This window comes from Anarrhichthys ocellatus, unplaced genomic scaffold (assembly GCF_004355925.1).
Source record: "Anarrhichthys ocellatus isolate YVR2014 unplaced genomic scaffold, GSC_Weel_1.0 scaffold4, whole genome shotgun sequence".
NCBI classification, from domain to species: Eukaryota; Metazoa; Chordata; class Actinopteri; order Perciformes; family Anarhichadidae; genus Anarrhichthys; species Anarrhichthys ocellatus.
The window spans coordinates 8,093,468-8,117,026 of record NW_022280034.1 but is presented as its reverse complement, the minus strand read 5'-3'; the positions used below and the strand labels follow the sequence as shown (position 1 = coordinate 8,117,026).

Sequence of the window (23,559 nt, the reverse complement as noted above, 5' to 3'; positions counted from 1 at the left end):
AGGTCTACTGCTCGTGTGTTGACGTCAGACTGATGTAATTTCTCTCTGGGCTCTCATTGGTTAATATCGCCTCGTCGTTTCTCCCGCAGCGGCCATATTTGTTGATGTGTCATATCAAATTGACTTGTTGGGGCTATCAGCTGGTAAGGTAGAAATCCCAAAGTTAACTCTTATCCCGGTTCTCTCCGCGTTGAACTACGCCATGGAGTTTTCGCTTACGGTGGGTGTAAATATAACCATGCATTATTTGTCATTAATGCTATATAGTAGCGTTAGCTACGCTAGCTGCAGTGTGAGCTAACGCCTCTCTTATCAACGTTAGCTTAGCTAGCTAAAGTAAGCAGTGCCTCTATATGTCAGTCAGCAGTTATGTGTTAAATCTATTGTAACCACCCGTTTTTAGTTTGCTGTGTTGCGTTTGTTAACGTTGACGTGTTTTCTTAATTCATTTTCGTGGTTAACTAAGCAGCGAGCAAGATTAAGTGAGCTTTGGCAGGGCTAGCGTTCAATGAACCGAAGTGTTAATAAAACGGTAGTAACGTTAAATACAAATGGCACATTAGCCTGCTGCTCGCTACCTACACATTAACCAACCCGATGCACAGGCACCTAAAGGGTGTCTTTTAACATGACTGGCTGCGGACGTTACATTAACTACTTTTGACAGTGTTCTTGCATGGCACCTGTCGCAAGGGCATCAACGCCATTGTGACGTCAGGTGTTTTATATGTTGTGCTTTCACTGCTTAAATGAGAAGCTTGCTTGTGTTACTGTATGTGCTTATGATCCATGTATCATAATAGGATAATGGTCAGCACAGGGCTTCTGAGTTTTATTATGAGTAATATATATATATATATATATATATATATATATATATATATATACTATACTATAAGTGTAGTGGGTATGTGCTGGGTGGGGAAACATGGTGTAACATATCATCTTTTAAAGACAACAAGTCATTGAGCTGTATTTAAAATGACTCGCTGCCAGCTATTCTCAGTCTCTGATTAATTGCACAGTAGATGCTGACAAAGCCCTTTTCCGTCCTAGGGAATAATGGGTTCAAGTCATGACTGGATGTTTCAGACTGAAACAGGGCTACTTTGCTCCCACAGCTTTAGTGAGCACAGGCTTAGTGGCTATTCATATCCCTAAAATAAAGTGAACAAGAAAAGTGTCTAATCCAAAAAAGGTTGTATTTCTTATCCTCAAAATTAAACATGAGAGCAGAAACATATGTTCGTCATGTTAGAAAACATTGTACAGTCCTTTTCAGAATTGTCATATCCACCCAAGTGTGTTTTACCATGCCCTCTGAATTAATTGGTGATACCTTTTTTAAATGATATGCAATGAGGTTGTGTAATAATCTTAAATACTTATGACATTCTGCACCACACTCCTGCAAGTTTAACTACGTCACCGGTGTTGACAGGACCACACCTCTGAGTGTGTGTCTGTTGGCTATGTCTTTGAGGTATGTGATCATTTTGAAAACGGAGAACAAACATCACGCTCAAGACATCAAGGATACGATTGTATCTAATGACCAGAAAGGCACACTGTGCAAAAAGCACAGGGCTGCTGAACTGGTGATGTCCAGCAATTTTAGGCTGTTCATAGAAAAACTGTTGTCCCATGATGTATGAAAATCTCAGTATTGTTTTTGTCTTGGCTCCATCTCAGTCTCCCTCTACTCTGTCTCTGCCAGATTTGAACCAGAGAGGGACCATGGAACAGCCTGGTCCTGCGTCAGATACACACATGATGGACGAATCAGAGGTTGAGTCGGTGTCAGAGGGGAATCGGCCTCACAACAGCACATCTGACGTAAAAGAAGAGGAACAAATCTTTCACGACACTGCAGATGTGGCAGAAAAGTGCAGTCAGGCAGAAGACGAAGCAGAGCCTGACAGTGAATTACTCAATACTGCGACAGATGTACCGACAGACATAAAGACAAAGTCGGAATCTCAAACATGCAGTCGGGAGCATGAAGATGGGAGTGAGCTGGATGCTGATGACAGCTGTGATAGAAGTGCAGTTGCCATGGATGGCGGGATACCTTCACTTTCCGATGAGGCTGGAGGAGCTTTGATAGCCCCCGTAACCACTTTGGATGATGTGGTAGAAAGCTCTCCTCCTGTTCTTGAAGGAACAATTGTAACCATATTGACCTTTGATGAAGTGAAGGTTTCTCATGCCACCACTCCAAACGGCAACGAGCAGCCATCGGTCTTGATTAGAAGTTGTTCCACAGATCCATCGCCTGCCGATGATAGTGGTTCAGCTGAGAGTCCGTCATCCTTTTCTTCCCAAAGTGCTTCCAAAAACTCCTCTACCGACTCCACAGCCACCTCCGGGTTCTGTAATGGCCCTTCTACTCCCAGTTCCGACACCGTCGGCTCCTCCCTTGCGTCCAGCCCACAAACCGATGCCGACACCTCAGCCCCCTCACATCCATTGTTGAGTCCGTATGACACCGATTGCAGCCGAAAGCTTATCTCCCAAATCCAGCGCTCGCTGTCACAGGAGTCGCTGCTGGATGAGCTGGAGTCAGAGCTGTTGGCTTGTCAGCTGCCTCGGGGGGAAAGCGGAGGGGAGACGAAAAGGAGCGCACCCGTCAACGGTCTCCCGACAGACCAAGAGGACTGCATTATGGTCTTTGAGAAGTGTGTGCAATACAAGTATGCACAGCAGGAGAAGTCCATTCATAGGTAAACTGCTATTTAAAATAGATGCACTATGTTGTCAGTTATTAGATTCATCTATGTCTCTCTATTCTCTGTTTATATGCTGCCTAGTTTCGCTGATCATGTACTAGGCCACCTTCATCGCGTCATTTTAAACTGCTATTTGTACAGTACTTAGCTTCCATTGTAATGAGTCAGCAAGAGGTTAACAAACTTTCTGTTGGCTGTTGCTTTTCTTTCACCTTTTAATTATAAAGCTGTCTTGATTAAGCGGCCACACAAGAATAATTGTTTCAAAGCCCAAGCAGTGTTTTATGCAGTCGTGAAACAGGACTTTTGGGCAAAATTCGCAGAATTTTCCCCTCCTGCTATTTCTTCTGGCCTTAATAACAACAGTCTTAATTCTTCAGTACTTTGACCTGATCGGTATAGTATGCTAATACGTTTGTGTGTGCTGCTTGTTTGTGTATATACAGGCTGCTTGAGGAGAACAAGAGGCACCAGGAACTGATCCTGGGTATCTGTTCAGAGAAGGACAACATGAGGGAAGAGCTGAAAAAGAGGGCAGAGACGGAAAAGCAACACATGGCCACCATTAAAAAGGTTTGTCTCATTCTCTATGTTCTATTCACATTGTTCATGGTCATATGGCACCAACTGTTTTGGAGCACAAAGCGATGTGCTCTGTATCTGTGCCTCGGTCCAAAACAAGAGTATTCTGAAATACTGAGCTATGTTTGTCCTGCATGTCTCTCCAAGCTATTTTTAATCACTCTTTGAAAACAATGGAAGCCTATTTGAAAAATGCTTGTCATGAACAAGGACGTGTTCCTCTGCGATGTTTTGTCTGACTTCCTGTCTTCTGACATTGACTTTTGCTAATTGTGATAACATAGCACCTGCATTTTTGCAAATAGTTTAATTTTTTGCTCTACAACATTTCGTGTTGAGGACCGTAAAACGTTGCTCCACATCAGCATTAAACATCAATGACTTATCAGAGCATTGCTCTTGACCTGCTCCATGTCAATATTTTTAGACTTTTTTTCTTTTGTGTGTGTGTGTGTGTGTCGGATTTGCCAAGCTAACCATCTACCTACTAGCGCACCAAAACACAAGTATTCTCCATTCATTGGATCTGGGCTAGCATTGCTGTTGCCATAGAAGGAACAATAATTGAATTGTGCTCTCTTGGTAATGGTGTTTGTGTAAGCAGAAGGGTGTAGGAGGGGTTTTCATGTATGCGTTAATCCCTTTTCTTTTTCTCTCCAACCATCATATGTCATTATTTTAGGCTCATCTTGCCACAGATACGTCTCCTGGAACACTATGCTTCATTGCCTTCCTCTTCCTGTGCCTGCTGTCTTCATTTATTTTTGCCTCCGAAACATTTTTCATCCGGCGTCATCCTGTGAAGCGGGGTAGCACAGGTGTGGCCCGAGTCTTAAATGTTGCCCAACAAGTTGCTTATCCTTTTATACTCCCTGTTTCTGCAGTTGGAGGGCAGGGTGGAGGAGCTGCTGAAAGAACTTAAGGAGTCGCGGGATAAATTGATTCATCAGGACCAGGCAGCAAAGGCCGCCCTCCAGCAGATGCAGAAGGAAGTGTCCTACAGGCTGGAACAGGTAGAACTGGGTCTTTCATGGGCGGCCCCAGTCTAACCCTTATTTGCATGTCTGGCCTTATTACAATATACCCAGTCCAAGGGCAGTTTGGGACTATGGTAGAAAACTAAAGTATACATTTTAATGTAATTTGAATCTCAGTTTTGCCCATGTGTATTTATATATACTGTATGCACTAAAGAATTGTATTCATGTGCACACACCCCTCTTCAGTATCTGTAGTATCTCTATGTACCGAGATTAAGCGTGTGCATCAATAGCACTGTCCTCGAGAAACCTGTACCACCTTACAGAAAGGAAGGTTGTATTTATCTTCAGATTTCAGTTAGTGCTAAAGCTGAAAAAGCTCAAAAAAAGGTTACTCACAACTAGCCAAAAATACAGTCCATTGATTTCTGCCACACATTGAGTCCAATGTTTGTACTAAGCTAGCAGCTGAGTCTTTGACACCAAACTTGTTATTGCAGATTTAATCACTGTAGTGCAGGAGAGCATGTTTTATATCCAATAGATTCCACACCTGGCAGAAACCATGTTGGGCACTTTTCTCTTGACAGTTTTGTCACACTTCCTAACTTTTAATTTCACTGTTCAGTGAACAGTAAGTGGTACATTTTGCACTCGGTTGTCCTCTTTTACCCGTTCCCTTATATCAGTCTTCCCTTAAGATGGTTACCGAGTCCTAATCAACTGTTGTCCCTGAGGTTTGAAACATTTGTTCTGTTACTAAATCTGTGCCACCCTACTGATAATGTCCTCGTTTTTCAAATATAGTTTTTTATTTAAGGTGCACATTGTGATGCCTGATGCATGAAAGGTGCCATCTCAACACACTCACAGCAACTCTGATACAGTTTCTCCCTCCTTCTCTTGCTCTCCTGAAAGTCCAGCTTGTTAGAGCTTGCAATGAAGATTGCGCAAAAAGCATAAAACTGACAAAAAAAAGAAATGGCACATGAGCATCTCATTGGCATGAGGAATGAACACACAGGTGTGAGAAAAGCAGTAGTGTGTTCCACAGTGTGCCGTGGTCAATGAAAGGAATATCTATAATGAAAATAATTGTTAGTTTCAGCCCTATAAGCCAATATGGTATTTAGAAAGTCTGGGTGCATTCATGATCCAACAGTACAAGCAGATCAGTGACTGAAGTGGGGGAAATTGTTTTAAACCTAATTCATGATATAAACCATCATTTCAGGTGGGCAAGAAGTGTGACGAGGCACGCCAAGAGAAGGATGCCATGGTGATGAAATATGTGCGGGGGGAGAAGGAGGCCCTGGACCTGAGGCGAGATAAGGAGGGTTTGGAGAAGAGGCTGAGGGAAGCCACCAAGGAGGTCGACCGCCAGGCCCTCCGAGGAAACCAGCTGGCTCAGGATAAAGGTCGTCTGCAGCAGCTGTACGATGCGAAGGTAAATACTGCGTCCGTCTTAAGAACCTCGCTAAACCATTTGTAGCAGGACATAAAGACTCGACAACGGCTCTGCTTAAGTTCACCTCTGACTAAAGTAAAACTTTTATATGGTGCGATTGACCATTTGAACTCATTGCAGTGTGCTTTATTTGCTAAATTCATTGAATTTAGTATAATTTGCCATGAGAGACATGATAAACATAGAAAGCCGTCCCACTCAATGACTTCAAAGATTGTATCTCGCTCATCCTATTACACTGGATTGAGTCATCTATCTTAGCAGTGTTGGATATCCCACTCGGACCTTATTATCATATAAATATTGGGGAATTAGCAAGGGGAAAAACACGAAGCCTGGTTATTTAATAAGTATCTCAGCTCAGCCAAAGATCCATTTGCTGTCCTCTCCTCCTGATGATGTTCCTTCACTCATTTCTCTGTGCTCTCAGGAAGGCGAGGTGAGCCGGTTGACTCGAGAGGTGGAAAGGTTGAAGGAGGAGATCAACTCGCATCTCATCAAGGTGAAATGGGCCCAGAACAAACTGAAGAGTGAGGCGGATGCACACAAGGTAATGTATCTGATACGTTGTGTTAAAACATGTTACTTATCAAGCAATCCTGCAAACAGAAAGGCGGTCGAACAACAAGAAACAATTTCACACCGCAAATGTGCTCTATAATCCAATCAATGTTTTATAGGCAAACATAAGGAAACACCATTTTTTGTTAATCACTTGTTCATAATATCCGTGTGCTTTGGATGCTATTATTGATGAATCTGAACATGCTGCAGACACATTTGAATCAACTGAATACAAATCTCTACGTTTACACATTTACACGTCTAATAAGGTCGACTACATGAAGTTGTTTCAGCTCCAGTATATAGTTGACACATTGCCCATATCAGTTTGAATGATGCAACTTAAATTTCTGGTTGATTTTGTTCATTTAGTCTAGAAAGCACGCCTGTTGTTTGTCAAAGATGCAGAAGTATTTCCAGGAAACACAAATGACAACCCCTTCAGTCATTCTATCTGCAGCCGCCTCATAAAAACCACGATTACTGTAGATGTGTCTTCAGATTCAAGGGCAAAATTAAATGGGGTGAAAATGGTACAGTAATGATCCTGCAAGGAAATCATCATTAACACTGTTGCTATTTTTGAAAATGTCTATTAAGAAATAATGCTTTTTATGTTTACCTGCCTCCAAGCAAATGCACAACAATGAACAGAGGAAAAGGCAAAAAGCTCAGCCGTTGCTCAAGGCCTCAGGAGCTGAGCCGTGTGTGTGTGTGTGTGTGTGGGTGGGTGTGTGTGGGTGTGGGTGTGTGTGTGTGTGTGCCACTCTGTCTGCACAAAATCCATATGCATTTACCAGGAAAAGAAGTCACAACAGGAACATTTTGCAAATCATTACATGGCTTTATACAATACCGGCTTGGCTTTGAAGTGTCATAATTACAGTTTTATTAACTGTGTGCAGGAAACGAAAGACAAACTGAGAGACACCTCTTCCAAGTTGGCGCAGGCCAAAGAAGAGACTGAACAGATCCGCAAGAACTGCCAGGACATGATCCGAACATACCAGGTCTGTGATATTTCTAACGTAGAAGTATTAGTTTGCTCATGACCAATAATTTGAGCAAATGTGAAACATCTCTGTGCGTATGAGAAACTAGGTATGTCTGGATTTGTTGGATGTAGATAGAGATTGCGTGATTATTTTTTTGGCAGTGTCACTTATTGGACTGCAGTCGGTTAGCTCACTCACTGAAGGAACTAATTCAACAATTACATTAATCAAATCTGATTGGTCAGTGACACATGAGGTAAGAAAAACAACACTACTGAATACTGTACTCTCAAATACATCGACTGAATAAAGCTTTTTTACATACATTTTTAAAAGTAGAATATAAACATGAAACTAAACTTGATTGGTTCTGCTTCAGGGGAAAGGCAGTTTTCATTTATACCTTGGGATGGTGGTAGAGAGCTGCTTCAGAGTTCTCTGTGTGCTAGTTTGAGCTATTGTATTCACCAGTGGTGTGTTATACGCAGAGCACACACAGACAACAGGGACAGCATACGACAGAACAAGACACCAAAATGAAACGACATGTCGAGAAGGTGGTAAAGAAATGTGATAAAAGTTAAATAAGACCAGAAAAAGCCCCAGAAGTCTTTGTTGCAAACATGGAAATAATATTTTGGTGTCTCATTGTCATTATCAGATTCTCTCTCCCATGCCTTATGTTTCTCACACACACACACACACACACGTCTCTTTCTTCACGTCAGCCCCTCTTTACCGGCACATTCTCTCTTTCACCCTCATCATCGTTGTCTTGTTTTTGAATCTTTCTACCCCTCCCTCCTCCAGGAATCGGAGGAACTCAAGTCCAACGAGCTGGATGCTAAACTGAGGGCGACCAAAGTAGAGCTGGAGAAACACAAGCAGGAACAAACACAACAATTAGAGGTGCCAGCCACTGTGCACACATACAAACACTTTCTCACTCATCTTATCACAATAAGCTAAGCAGCAGTAGTAGTAGTAGTTTAATTATGTGCTTACTGCTTTCTATTGTTGGTGAATCATTTTTCTATTTGCATCTATGATCAACCAGAAATAGAAAATAATACAGGTTTACTATTGATTCAAAATGACACATACATTTTGTTCCGTTGTTCATCCTTTTATTGATGCTTTTGAAGCTCTTCTAGTAATTTTCAGCTGTTTTGAGAGGTGTAATTGCCCCAAATAGGAATGAGTAACAAACTGGCACATAGGCTCTACAGGCAGACACTCATGCACACAGGCACAGACTCGATCCAAACACAATGGCCTGTTTTGCTCTCTGCTTCATTCTGAGGGGAATCGCTCTTTAAAAATACATGGCCTAGAAATAATCAATATGAAGCTGCGGGTTTCAACAACAACCCAGAGGACGTCACTAATTTCTTGCACATCCTGGTTCGTTTATCCAAAGTGTTTACACGTTCCTTAAAATTGAAGTCACAAATGTCGGATCAGTAGCTTGTCTTGAATTTGAGTTGAGGATTCATTTTAGCTGAAATGTTTGATTTTAACCTATTAATTTGGACATAAAAAGATGAATCTGATGGACTTTAACCCTGAGGGGATGTGTACAGTATGTTGTGGGTCCATCACTGTGTGTGGATTGTTTTACAAACGTCGGACCTCAGCAGATTTTGCTGCCCCGCTGATGAATGAATTGGTCCAAATCTTTGTTTACGGTTGGGTTTCTATTACTGGTGGGTGTTTACATTAGAACGGGATGAATGGAGGCACCAGACAGTAAACTTACCAGCATCTCCATTACTGACATGTTGTCTTGGATACCACAGGCTACTAATAGCTTCTTGGAAAAATTGTACCATTAATGGCTTTGTTCAAAAGCTTATCCTGGTATAATGACTGCAGAAGCAAAGTAATGTTAATGAATGCCACACATGGATTACCAGGAAACGCAATGAAATGATGCTAATGTAAGATTTTTCTTTTTTTTCCCCCAGAAATAAATGTGTGAGTGAGGGTTAAGTTGATGGCTAAAACCATTGAACTGAATTGCTAATGTGTTTTAAATCTTAGTAATCACAACTGGCAGAGAACTAGGTATGCTTTTAAAATCAGGATTCTGAGGTTTAGAAAGAGATATTGCTTTTTTTAAGCAGACTCGAAGTAAGAACCGTAACAGTGGATGCATATCTAATGTTGAACTTAATGCATGTGGCAGGTGCACCGAGTGAAGGCCAAAGAGCTGGATGACCTGAAAAGGAGTTACAAAGAGGGCATGGATGAGCTCATTACTCTACGAACCAAGGTTTGTCATACAGATAAGTGCTTTAATGTCTCTCTCTCTCTGTGTGTGTCCACATGATATCAGAAGACGTTAAGCTTAATCAAGGGTGTGTTGTTCTGTAGTTAAAGTGTCTAGAAGACGAGCGTCCACGCTGGGAGGACGAGCTCAACAAGTACAGGGAGATCATGAACCGGCAGAAGGCAGAGATCGGGCGGCAGAGAGAAAAGCTGGAAGAGATCACTGCGCTCCAGGAGCAGCACGAACGGTACCAACACACACTCTCACACTCATCATGCAGGAGCTGTGCTTTAAACTTCAAACGTAATTGGTTTTGATAATACAGAGCACACTGTAATTCAGTTCTCCCCTTTTTTTTTTATTTTGCAAGTACCTTATTGAAGGATTTAAAGATGGGCCAGGGACAGATATAGCACACAAGGCAGGAAGGGACTCGGGTCCCTCTGCCGGCCATGTGCAGAGGACTCGGTGGGGAAACTTTTCCCTCTTTATCAAAATGAAGCTTTGTGTGTGTGCCAGAGTGCCAACCCAAATAGATTCATGCAAAGGATTCTGTTTTCTTCTTCTGGCCGTCACTTTGAGCAGCAGGACATTTTTAGCTGTTGGCAAGTAAAAGGTTCTCTGGTCCATAGGCAACTTTACTACCAGTGAAGTTGTGACTTTCGTCCTGACAATTTATGTATGGCTCATTTTTGCCATCGTTTGTATGAATGAATGCCAATGCAACAAAAGCTTTCTTATTTGAGTTAAATGATGGATTACAGTGAACAGTTAATTATGAACTCGTTTTTCAAACATTTCTGTCCTTCATTTTTCTTGATTTTGTAATTGATACATTTTTTGTTTAGGATAGTTGTCTTTATTTATGATAAAACAATATTAAAATCATTAAAGATAAATAACAAAGATAAATTGACTCCCATCTTATTAGGTATAGTTTTCTGTGTCATACATATAGTCATATCCTTAACAGTATGTAATTCTCTCACACACACACACACACACACACACACACACACACACACACACACACACACACACACACGAAGGGAAGCTCTTAGCCGCTGTCTTTATTAACACCTTGCCAATAATTCTTTTGTCCCGCAGTGATAAACAGGAGGTCGCGTCTCTTCGTGAGGAAGTGGACGGCCTGTCCAGCCAGATGGTTGACCTCCAGCGCGACGTACAAGGCAGCAGAGAGCGTGAGGCCGAGTTACTGGGCTTCACCGAGAAGCTGAGCAGCAAGAACGCACAGCTCCAGTCAGAGAGCAACTCGCTGCAGTGTCAGTTGGACCAGCTCAACGGTAGCTTCACAGAGCTCCAAGCCAAGCTGGAGGAGACCAACCGGCTGCTAGATGACAAGGTCGGGCAAGCTGGATCACACAGAGTTATGTAGAAGTGGCACAAAGCAGCCGAGTTGTCTGACCTAGAACATGCAGCGTCCTTGAACTGATATTTTTTTGGCTTAACATTCAGAAGAAAATCTTGAAATAGTTTTATTTATATATATATATATATATATATATATATATATTTATTTATTTATTTATTTATTTATTTATTTATTAAAAAAAAATAAATAAATTCCTTTTCAATCACAGGTTTGCTAGAACAAGCAGCCATTGTCACAATATCTTGCCACTCTTATCATGTCTGCTATTGCATCATTAGGCTCATTTAGCCCCCCCCCCCCGTCTCTTATTCATCCCGCAGTCACGGCTGCTGAAACAGGAGGAGGTGCTGAGGCAGCAGGAGGTGCAGGGCCTGCAGGAGGAGCGGGCAGCATTGCAGACAGAAGTGGCGCAGCTAAAAACCAGAGTTGAAGACCTGAGGGATGAGCTGGTGACTCAGAAACGGAAACAAGCTGCCAGCATCAAAGACCTCACAAAACAACTAACACAAGGTTAGCCAACCACCTTACAGTATATTTCCTCAGCTCCTTCGCGGTAAAGTCAGAATTACTTTAAATTAGATTGTATTCAAATTGCAAGTTATCAAAAGCGTAGTGTCATTTCCAGCCTTGCCAAAATGTCCACTACCATCTAATTTCACTTCACTGTGATATTTATCTTTGATGTGTCTCCACTGAGAGAGTGTGCTTTCCTCAGGATGTAATGTCAGGTCACGCATGCAGATCGAGAGGAGGGAGTGCAGGGTGATTAGAAACGAGGGAGATGGGAGACTACAGATGGGTGCTGTGTATAGAAGCTAATGTTCTTCTCATGATAGGATTATTATACTTAATGGAGTGAGCCAGCTTCCCCTGCTTGGTTCTCTGTGGGACACACACACAGTGACCTTAAAGGGATAGATGAGGTTATATGAGGTGCCATAGTTAGTGTGTTACGTGGTCAGCATGGGAGCAAAACAAAAAAAAAAACACTACTAGTTTAAGTGTATGCTCTATAAAATGACTGTTTTTGTCAAGAAGAGAGCATAGATAACGGCTTCAGTTCCCAATGGGAATAGGGCACCTGACGTCAAGGTAAAGCAGCGATACATAATCTGAATATAGCCTACAAATACTAAAAAAATGCATTTTTTTGGTGGCTAAAATACGTTTAGCTGCTGCCCCCGTCTGCAGCTCCCACGCTGGTTCTGCCATGTCTGCTTCTCCATACTGGGGGCGTGTGTGCTGTAGGGAATACACTGACTGTGGAAAAGTACCTCGTACAACCCACTTAAAATATCAGAATGATCCCTTTTTATAGGGCACACATTTCAGAGCTATTTTATTAACACAAGCTTTTTCCCTTTTTGTTTGCAATACGAGACACAAGGACATTAGGAGAGCTCGTGGTCATTCATCAGCGGTGCCGTTACTGTCTCTGACTGCAGCACAGTCATTTTAAGCTGTAGATTATGCACGGAAGGTTTTGCTGAGCGTGCACTCTTCTTCTAAAGCAGCCTTTATTCAGGTGGACACCTTCGCAGAGGAAAACTCTTTGAGTTCAGTCAAGCAGTGATGCTTAGCTTTGACTTTCATCTTGCCTTTTTGTGGGCTTCTGCCTCAAATAATTAGTGTTATACGCAGTACAGTTTTGGCTATGGTGTGTTTTTTGAAGACACGGTATTGTTTCTTTGCTCAGACAAGGCGAGAGTTGAAAGGATTAGTTAGTAAAAACTCTTCCAATTCTGACAGTTCTCATAATCAATTAAGTTATTTCTTAAGTGAAAATCCCAAATATTTCCTCTTTATAGCCTATTAAATACAAATATTTGCTTACTTGTTCTTTATTGTTATGATTTAGACGAGCAATGAGCCAATTTGTGTTTTAAATGTCAGTGTGAGACTAGTCTTTTTGTTAAGAATATGCTTTATTTAGTTAATAGACATTTGAAAGTTCTTTACTCGTTCTTTATTCTCCAGCCCGTAAGAGACTGGACCAGGTTGACAATGGAGGCTGCGACCGGGATGCCAGCAGTATGGGCAGTCGCTCAAGTTCCTCAGGTACTGCTCCTGGATTTGGTTAGTATTTAACACGTGCAGAAGTAATATCATAAAAGACTTTGGTTTGTTCAAAATATAAAGAGTATTTTCTTATAAGAATTCAAAGCTCACAGGTTGTTGAAACGTGACCAAAGTCACAACAATGAGCAGTTTTTCTGAGTTCATCACGATCTCCCCTCCATTCCCTCCAGGCTCCTTGAATGTCCGCCATGGTGGGAGCAGCGGCGTTGAGGAGCGGTCACCAGAGAGCCAGTCCGGTCCCTCGGTGGTGGTGGTGGACAGCTTCCCAGAGGTGGACAAGACCGTGCTCGTGGACCGCATTGTCCGTCTGCAGAAGGCCCTGGCTCGCAAGCAGGAGAAAATCGAGTTCATGGAGGATCACATCAAGCAACTTGTGGAGGAGATCCGCAAAAAGACCAAGTGAGTGGCGTGGACTGGTACACGGAGCAGAGAACGGGAGATGGCCAGAACATTTAAATTTTTTTTTTTTTTTTTTTTTTTTTACTGCTATTTACAATGCTGAATACATTTTTTTGGGGAGCAGTTTGACCCGAGAATGCAAGGTGTTCAGATTTTACCGGTGCAGTGGATGGTGGTGTATTGTGCTCAAACAATACTGATGGATAAAGTTAGTTATAGATGCCGTGTTTCAGACGCTAAGACCAATAGTCAGAGAGCAGTTTCTTGCTGCTGTGTGGAAGTGTTGAAGGGAAAAAGTAAGACTAAATGTAGTATATATTTTCTTAGCTACACATGTTAAACACCTCTAACCATTTGGTGTTAATAATGCAGATCGACATACTGACCAATACGAGTCCAGAGTTTAATATTCTTTTCAGTTTATCCGAATATTCAGGCACACCATACCTCACTCCCTGGTGTTACCTCTGCTTCAGTTCACCTTGATCAGACAGCATGTGCACACACAGTTTATTATCATCGTCCTTACATTCTAACTCGTGCACCTCACTTCGGATTCGTGACAAACTTCACTCGGAGCTACTTACAGTCAAGGGGGGGTGAACGCATCAGTGTGAAGCCTTAATAAGGTCCCATCCATATTCACGGCCATCAACCTTAACTGAAGGGACGGCGTGAAGGTCGAGACGGCTATCGTAATCACATCGCTACTTTATGCAGGTTCAGCCTTGAAGTGGATTGTGAGAGTATCAAAGTTAGAACCAAATGGGCTCGAAACATTTTTCTCTACTGAGTAAAATGAGTGAGATCTCATTAATTGATCGGTGTAAATCACTCCAAACTGTTTATTAATGTTCTGCATCTGGCTCTTGTTGACTGATTTTATATTTACAATGCTCGGAGATATCCAATCATCCCGACTTCGATTCTACTTGGATCATCCCACTCCTCGTTTCTTTCTCCGCTACACACATTGAATCCATTAGCCTCAACCTACATTGAAGAGTTAAGATTGAGGACGAATCCCACGGTTACTGGGCTAAATTTAGCTCCGCAAAATCTCGGTGAAGTGTGTGTGTGTGTGTGTGTGTGTGTGTGTGTGTGTTCGTGTTCCCACTCTGTGGATGTGAATTTGTCCTTTTTGCCTTTCTGTGTCCATCCCTCCAGGACAGCCAGGTGGAAACTGATTTAACTGTAAGCCTGAAGCAGGTGATGAATAAAGAGATGTAGACGTAGGTCTCTGACAAAAGACAAATAGTGAAAGAAAGGCTACGGTTTAATTTAAGCTTCCGCTCCATACACACTGTATGGTCATAGCAGTGTTTTTGCATCTTTAAGCTCATTGACTGTTAACGATTGCGACAATTTACTACTGTGGTGTCCTCACTATATTCCAAAGAATATATAGCTCCAAAGTGGGAGGAAGATATTTTGGGAACCTCCCCCCCCGGTTCAAGAAGTAAAAGATGCATTTCTGTGAGAAACCTCCAATCGCACAGCTAAAAACTCTGTAACTTGCTTGCCGCAGGCCAAACCTAAAGTCTGTGCAATTGAGAAAACTGATAATACAATCCGCTGCTTAATTCAATTATCGTTCGGATTCTGGGTCAGTTTTGGATGAATAATTGAAACCGTTTATGGAGTGTTTCGCTGAAGCTTTGATTGGCGCTCTCTTGGTTTAGCCTTTCAAAAACAACAGTTTCACTGTGTGTCACACACACACAAAGGGACGCACACAACTGAATTAACAGTGTGGTTACTGGTTTCTAACAGCACCATAAATTACATTTATTTGACCACAGTAAAAGAAAATCAATTTTTCTCCCATTTTATGAATATAAAATATGATGACAGAGATTCAAGCTTCATTTGTGAACCTCAATACAAGCTCTGAACGTGAAAAAACATTCCTTACAGCCGTACATCTTCCCCACACCAGCGGTGACTGAGGCACATGGGTATTGTAGTATTTAGCGGTCATGCCAAACTGATAAGTTGAACAAATAAAAACTGGTGTCCTGACCACAAGATAAGCCTCAACCTAAATGATCGTTACATTATTCTGGAGGCTCTTGTGGGGGGGTGGGGAAATACTTCTTAACTCTATTGCTACATGATTATTTTTACGTGTTTTTTTTTTTTTTTTTTTTTTTTCTCGCCTATCGTGCAACCATTCAATATTGTTTTGCGAGTGGCATCTTCATGCGCTGCCAGGAAGTCAAACACGGGTCATTGGCTACACGGCTCATACAGTATGTGCAATTTGTAGTAAATGAGCTAAAACATTCAGAAACAGCAGCGTCATCATCTCTCATGGGGGCAATGATGTCTGTCACCCACACCTGGTTATTATGAGCATTAAGTCTAAACGGGCCCTTCGTGTGACTGGAATTAAAATGATGTTGTTATAGACCAGATGAGAACAGGAGGAGGCCTTCTGTTCAGGAGGCGCAGATGGATATTTATTTAGAGAGCGCGCCCTTTTGCTCTGTTTTGTTGTAATCGGTGGTGACTGCAAATCAGGGCAATATATGCTCTGCTGTCGACTGTTATGGATCCACACCTGCTGAGTGTGTTTAAATATACAAAATGAGGATCCCTCTACCAGTCAGGCTTAGTGTTTCTTGATGCCTTTGATTTTTTTTTTTCTGTAAATAATACAGAGGGAACATTTAGACTTGATCATGAGAATCTACATTTATCGAGCATGTACCGTCGTACAAAAAGCCTTAAACCTGAAACTAATAATTGCCGTTCAGTATGTTTTTTGTTATAGCCTGAGAAGTTCTGAGTAAGATGAAGATAAAACATACAAACATGGATGTGTTGTGTGGTCTGACACAACACATCCAAGAGTTGAACTGTACCCAGAATTGCCGCCTTCCCTTCACGCATGCTTGACTTGCCGCCCTCATTGCTTACACACTCTCAGCTGGAACAAAAAGGACACACTACTCGCACCCCGGCCGACCCGTGCATGCCATTCGGCACACCGTGTGGCCACGTCTTTAATTTCTGTCACTTTTTTTTGTTTTTACTAAACACTGTCGTGATGGAACTGGGGTCCAAATATGGACCCTTGCAAGTCTAGTAGTGTGTGTGTGTACGATTTATGATGCTGGCTTTTTTTCTTAGCGCTTCCATAGCTGCTGTATCATTTCTGTTTGTTTGCACCATAGATGTCTTTGTGTTGTTAATGTGTAATGCATACACTGCAACATACAGTTTTAGGGTTTATGCAGTGCATATATATTACTTGATTAAATTAATTTTATAATAAAAGATGGGACTTGTGGAAGTAAGAGTCGACACTGAGTACCAGTATTCGTTCTATCCTCCCTCCTTCAGAGTACAATTAAAATGTATTTTATATATTTATAAATGTAATATTTTCATGTCAAATGTTGACATTTTAAGGAGGCTGCAGACTCGTGTCCCAGGCTGCTGTTTTATCTTGGTATTGGACATTACTATAAATGCGTGGCACATTCTGAAATGTCTTAAACGGACGTCACTGGCATGCTTTCAACCTTCCCAAGATCTCTTTCACAATATTTTCACTTTAATAAAATGCCTATAGGGTTATATTGTATTTACTTATGAACAACTATCCCATTTAAAGCCTCTGCGTTTAACATCTAAAGACACCACTTAAAGTCAGTGTAATTGTCTAGAAGAATCAATACATGAAGAATCAAGACCTTCACAGCTTAGAAAGGGGATATCCTTAAGGTTGTAGTACACAAACAGTTTATTTTCATTTATGGCATTTATGTTTTAATTCATGAAAGCTAGGTCAGGAGTAGTAGTAATGGTTGTAGTAATTTAGAATTTGCAACATTTAGGTATTCAACTCTAATAATCTACTCTCTTGTCATCACCTTGAGAATCTTCTATTAAGAATATATTCAGCTCTACATGTCAGGCAGAGTGGAAATCTTATCGCAGACTCTCACTAGCGGTCAGGAGCGTCCCTTTGCTCATCCTGCAGTTACCCATCTTTTCAAAAAGTCACCGTCAGACGAAACGTGCATTTGAACGAACCAATGCCAGTGTGTCGGGCTGAATATTGTGCTTTCAGATATACAGCTGGGTTGAGAGCCGGTTTTGAAATATTGATTACTGGCCCATCTCAAGAGAGTTACAGGCGGTTGTTGACCTTTTCTGTCGGGCATTACCTGGTCCTCTTCACCTCCCACACTCCCCAAGTCTTACAGAGGAGAATCAAGACTGCGGCTGCAATCATAAAAGCTTTTTAGTTCCGGCATTGTGCGTGTTTTAATTTATATTTGATACCTGGATTCTAGCCTCATCACGCTCAATCTCTTGGCTGTAGACGTACACAGGAGAAATGATTCACACACTAATTTCCTTAACCATCTACATCATCTTGAATATTGCTCTGTGTTATCTTCCCTTCTCTTTGGTCGCATATTAAGAAAAACACAATAATGCAGGACGCAGTAATGAATTTAAGTCACAATGGCGTCTCTCTCTGGGTCTGTTTTCCTCTTCATAAGAAACACACCGGCTTGTCATTGTTCTCTGGCTGCGCTGATAAAATTGGACAACAAGAAGTTTAGAGCTAAGCTAATGAATTCCCCCTCTGACACAAACATGAATTATCTTCTCTCGCTGACACAAACGAGCTTTAGCACTATATTGTTCCAGAGATGAAAATGTTCTCTGAACATGAAGAATCGATCTTTCTCAGACGCTCACGCAGACAATGCGGTTGATTAATTGAATCCTTGCAGCCCCCTCTAATGCGGCCCTCTTATGGCATAAGAATCATCTTTCTAGCTATGACTGAATTTGTCCCGTGCACGAGTTCAACAAGCCGTCCCACTGAAATTACTATTCTAGGAACGTCTGCTGCTTTCGCTGCGGGAAACGGTTTTATTGCACTGTAGGAGCTCTCCATGCTCCCACTTTCTCAATTTTCTTGCTCAACAGTGTGCAGCCGATGCCGCACGTTCACGTCGTTTCCCCCCTCCTTTTTCCTGAAGCACACAGTTTGACTCCTCTCCTCCCCCCCCCCCCCACAGAATTATCCAGAGCTACGTGCTAAGAGAGGAGACGGGGGCCCTCTCATCGGAGGCGTCAGACATTAACAAAGCCAATCTGAGCCGGCGGGGAGGCATCATGGCTTCACTTTACACCTCCCACCCGGCGGACAGCGGGCTGACCCTGGACCTGTCACTGGAGATCAACAGGAAGCTGCAGGCTGTGTTGGAGGACACACTGCTGAAGAACATCACTCTGAAGGTAAGGTCTCTCCCAGCAGGCATCATACTCCAGCAGCATTGTGCTATAAATGCGTAACAAGTGTACACAATTGTAATTGATGTAGATTAGAAACACTATGTACAACAGAATCTAATTATTCATTCATATGGATATTCATTTTGTTTCTTAGCATTTAGATTTAGATACTGAAAATGTAGCTCACTTCCTTTTTAAGTCTTCTCACCCACACCAGCCCAGAAGACCGCGGGATCCCTGGACGCCTCCTCTGTAGCACTTTTGCACAGTATGAACCGCTGATGCTCGTTTATTTCTGAGGCCCAGGCATCGCAGCCGACGTAGCCCCGTGCAGAAGCAGTGGCTATTCCTGGGTTCCTTAAAGCGCGATGGATTCAGCGTACACGTCACTGCTCTTTAAACATTAACGACAACACATCCTGACACAAACGAGCGTTGTGTTTCGTTGTTTCTGCGCTACATTTTCCCAAAATATGACACCATTGCTTGAATGCTTGTCGGTGAAACTCATTTGAATGAATTTCAAATACCAAGTCTTGATTGATTTTTTTTTTTTTTTGTGAATTAGGTCACAAAGAGCTAAAAAAAATCATTACACCATCGAGTTTACGAAAATACACTTGTTTTGCTGATATAAATTGGGCCCACCATGGACAACAGAAATAGCACATTTAAAATATTAGATAATATTAATATTGTCAATGAACTCTCAACTGTGTCAGTTTTTAGAGAGATGAGTTGTTGGGATTCGTGGTCTAGATCAGAAGCTGCATTATTGATGCTAATGCTAAGAAAGGAAACATGTGCCCCAGTGTAACGGACACGTATTTCTCCTTATCACTGGTCCATGATCTGAATAGTTTATTTAAGCCTATATTCACAGTATTCGGCCTCGTTCAGCCATCACGTATGTGGGCTTTGTCCTGCTCCCGAGGGTCTTTGATAATGTAATTGAATAGGATTTCAGCTGAACCAATTTTCTGACGCGTTAGTGTAAAATGAATGAATCCGTTCCACCTCTCAGCTCTCTGTCTGTCTGAAGAGGTGATGTGTCCAGATGTACCTACAAGAAAATGTACGGCGGCACCCTCTTCTCCTCCTAGTTTATTAACATACGCTCAATTCCACAGTCTGTTTGCAACACAGGCTTTATGTACTACAATGCATTTATTTTTCACCAAGTGTCAAAACAAATGCCCAATCGAGTGGGTGAATACTGCTTCCAAACCGGCCCAGGGTAAAGCAGGAAAGAGATGATAGAAAACAAAATAATATTTGAATGCGCCCACGTAAACGAGCCAAACTCTCAAAGCGTGACATCATCCCGTCTTCATGTGTTGTCGTCGCAGCTTCTTTGATGTTTGTCTCTGTGCTCTCTTTGCACTTTTATGTTGGCACATTAGATGCTTGATTTATAACGAGCAGCTTCGTATTGTCTTTATATTGTGTTGATCTTATCTTAAAGATGTAAAAAACCTAAATAAGACAATACATTGTAACGTGGGAGTATTTTCTGACAGCGAGTCTTCTTCCTGTGGATGAAAGATGATTGGCAGTAAGCAGCAAGTAATTATATGCACTCAAGACGGGGACAATAAAATGACAATAAAACAAACAATGCCGAATTAAGGCTTCACATTTCCTGTGATGGATAATTTAAAAGCTATATTTATATATTCACTTTCTTTTCATCTTTCTCTGTTTTGACTCTTAATATTAAAACAGTAGACTCACACTTTCAAACACCATTTTTGTTCTCGCGACGATGCCTTCTACATAGAAATAAATGGCACAAATGCTTCAGGAACGTATTTCACTTTATTCTCCCTCCTATTATTTTTGATAAACAGCCACAGCACAGCAGTCTCTCATGTACCGGAGTCTGAGAAGTGTTCCCTCTCTTTAACAGGAGAATCTGCAGACTCTGGGGTCCGAGATCGAGAGGCTCATAAAGCAGCACAGAGAACCTGAGGATGGAGTAAGGAGGAAGTGACAAAACCAGGAAGGAGGAAGTAGGAAGTAAAGGACCAATAACTACTTAAGGAACCCCCCCAACCAAGCATTTTTGAAGGGACGGGAAAATGTAAGACATACACACACGGTCATTGTCCCAACACACGAAGGAGCAAATAGAATGTTGCCAGCTGCCAGTAGCACCTCAGGCTGCTTTTTGGAGGACCTCTTCAACTCTGTCCATTCGGAGAAGGTGTCTGAACTTACTTGATACTGTTGTTGTTGTTATTCCATCCACATTGTACCGCCTCCGCCAACACAACAGCTCTTCCTCTGGCTAACGTCCGTCTCCCCCGGAGCCTTGCCAAGATAAAACTCTTCAGGCTAGTTGCTTCAAGCTTGAAAGTCGAAACTGTCTTGTCAACTAATTGATGCCATAATTATGAATGTATAGCAAAGTGACAAATGCTGATTTGCCAATTAATTCATCCTATAAAAAAAAGACATTTGTCCCCTCACAGCTCTGTCCACAAGTACAGCAAGTCTTACTGAAATAAGACGATCGTCGGCCAGCATGCTCTCTCTGCTTCTTTCCTGATGTTCGTCTGCCAATAAGCCAAATGTATTTTTGAAAAGCTGCTTCTTCACCCCGACAATGCAGCGCTCCACGAAGTAAAAGTGAAAAAACAGCAACACATCAGCCCTGGCTTTGTTGGGGATCTTGTGTGCCACGTGGGCATTTTTCATCAACTTTTGCGCTGCACAGCACTTACGACCCGAGCCGGTGAAGCTTCAGCAGACGCACCCGTCTGTGTGACACCGGCGCTCGACCGACGGAAGCGGACTGCTTTCTTTGCAATGTTTAATGCAGCCAACAGCACTATGCTATCAGCGTGGACGTATCCTCATGTTAAGCTGTGTAAGAAAATCTATGACAAGTATAATATGATGTTACGGTTGAAATGTAGAGCTGGTCTTGAGTTTGGCCATTTTGAATGTGATTTTTCTTTCTTTTCTTGTTTGCTTAAAATTAGAGTTTTATTTGTCTGGTTATCCATTTTTATTTTATTTTATCATGCATATTCACTTTTAATTTAAAATAACAAATACCTAGAATATTGTTGCCTTTCCTTCACTAATCTGTATGATTAGTACCAACGGCTTCTCTTAATCAGACATGAGCACCTACAGCTGTTTGTAGAGGTTTGGTAGCATCAGTAGCAAAGCGTGGACACAGAGATAATAACTTTCTTTGCACCGTGTGCACAATATGATCTGGTGAGAGGAAAAAGACATCGACGTTCGGGTTCTAATATCACACTTCTTCTTTCTTTTTCCCCGTGTCACTTAGTCTGTTGAAGTAAATCAAGTGTAGAAGAATCAAACTGACAGGAGATCTGTAGCTGTAGCTCAGGAAAGCCAATGGAACCTACAGAAATATATCCAGGGACAAAGTGCAATGCTGTTCCTTTCATTGATTTTATTTGAACAATGTCTGTTGTCTTTTTGTTTTGTTCCGAATGTGTTTGTGCACCAGTATACTGTTTTATATGGATTTTTTTATGCTTGCGTATGTGCAACATCCGACTGTGCAGGTGTTTGAATATTTAGTGTCCAACCTGTGTGTGAGAGTCTGCGTGCATGTCTGCCTTTTTTATAACCTCTCAAGCTGTTGTGTTTACACCTTGTGTACATGCTTCAGCTGCTGGCGCTTATAGGATTCCACCAGACTGACCATGAAGTTTGTTTCATCCAGAGGAGTACTGGTACGCTTGATTTGCGTTTAGAGCAGAGTTGGTCAGACACACACCCACACACACACCCCTACCCCTCTGCAGCGTCTGTCTCTCATTCACAGATGTTCAGCACACACAGTATGAAGGGTATGGAGCAGGCAATGAGCTTGATTCAACAATACAAAAGTTTGCGTGGTCTTTATTTGATCTGATTTCAGAAGCTGTCGCAGAGCATAAGCCTCCATCTCTTTTATGGGTCATGAATGATTGCAGGTTGATTTCCCCCCCCCCCCCCTCCCATACACCCCGAGGCTATGTTGAAACGGCCCACTATGTGAATAGAGATGAACGTTTCCCTGTTTGAAGTCATGAAGTCCGTAATGCCTCGCTCGGCGTTTGATGTTCCTGTGCTTTTATTTCATCCGAACTGATTTCTTCGCGAGGCGGGATCAGCATGTAAACGTACGGACGGCACACCTGGAGATTACGTCTTGATTCTCCTTGATATTGAAATTTAGCAACCTTTTAACCTCCCAAAAGGATGCGGTTCTATCACTTGACATTTAGGGTTTCTGTTTCTTGCATCTTAAACAGCGCGACAATGAGCTGCTTGCTGCTGAATAGGCGAAAATCGTTTTGTTGCTTTACAGTCATTTTCAAAGTAAAATCCAACCTATGCAAAACATTGCATAGAACGTCCTCATTAATCCTCAGAGGCACGCTAACTCACTTCTTCTGTGTTGGTCACAGCGTGTCTCCTGCAAGAGTCATGCGGATCCAAGATTTCACATATTTCCACAGCCTTTAAAAAGGGAAGCCATGCTGTAGCATTGTGCGAATAAACGAATCACGTTTCACTATACGGATACGATGAAATGGAGTTCAGTGTGTTTGTGTCAAAATGTGAGATTTAAATTAGAAGTTTGTCATTTTTCCTCCTGCTGTGCAATGATATGATTCCCCGCCCTGTTTAGTGGAATATTCAAATTGTGATTATAATATACATTTGTAAATATGTCATTCTGTATAATGATTATGAGATGTTTTTAAAAATGCTGATTCTGGATTGTTTGTATATATGGTGTTTCCAGGGAATAAAAAGAGATGAGTTGTGGCTTTCTCTTGAATGTGCCACAGTGTCTCA

At 41.9% G+C, this 23,559-nt stretch overlaps 1 protein-coding gene across 2 annotated transcripts; it reads left to right on the top strand.

The window, feature by feature from the left end:
- The first annotated feature begins 114 nt into the window (after nt 1-114).
- Nucleotides 115-23,554, top strand: ccdc186 (coiled-coil domain-containing protein 186). 2 transcript variants are annotated; one of them, XM_031843275.1, is made up of 16 exons: nt 115-220; nt 1,718-2,723; nt 3,176-3,302; nt 4,196-4,324; nt 5,526-5,738; nt 6,190-6,309; nt 7,229-7,333; nt 8,129-8,227; nt 9,507-9,593; nt 9,695-9,837; nt 10,698-10,953; nt 11,304-11,493; nt 12,961-13,041; nt 13,233-13,461; nt 18,510-18,729; nt 20,636-23,554. In XM_031843275.1, exons 2-16 carry the CDS (start codon nt 1,738-1,740, stop codon nt 20,717-20,719), a joined length of 3,069 nt encoding a protein of 1,022 aa, XP_031699135.1. In that variant the 5' UTR covers nt 115-220; nt 1,718-1,737; the 3' UTR covers nt 20,720-23,554. The 2 variants fall into 2 exon arrangements, with proteins under 2 accessions (XP_031699135.1, XP_031699134.1); XM_031843274.1 differs by having other exon boundaries at nt 12,961-13,059.
- The last annotated feature ends 5 nt before the right edge of the window (nt 23,555-23,559 follow it).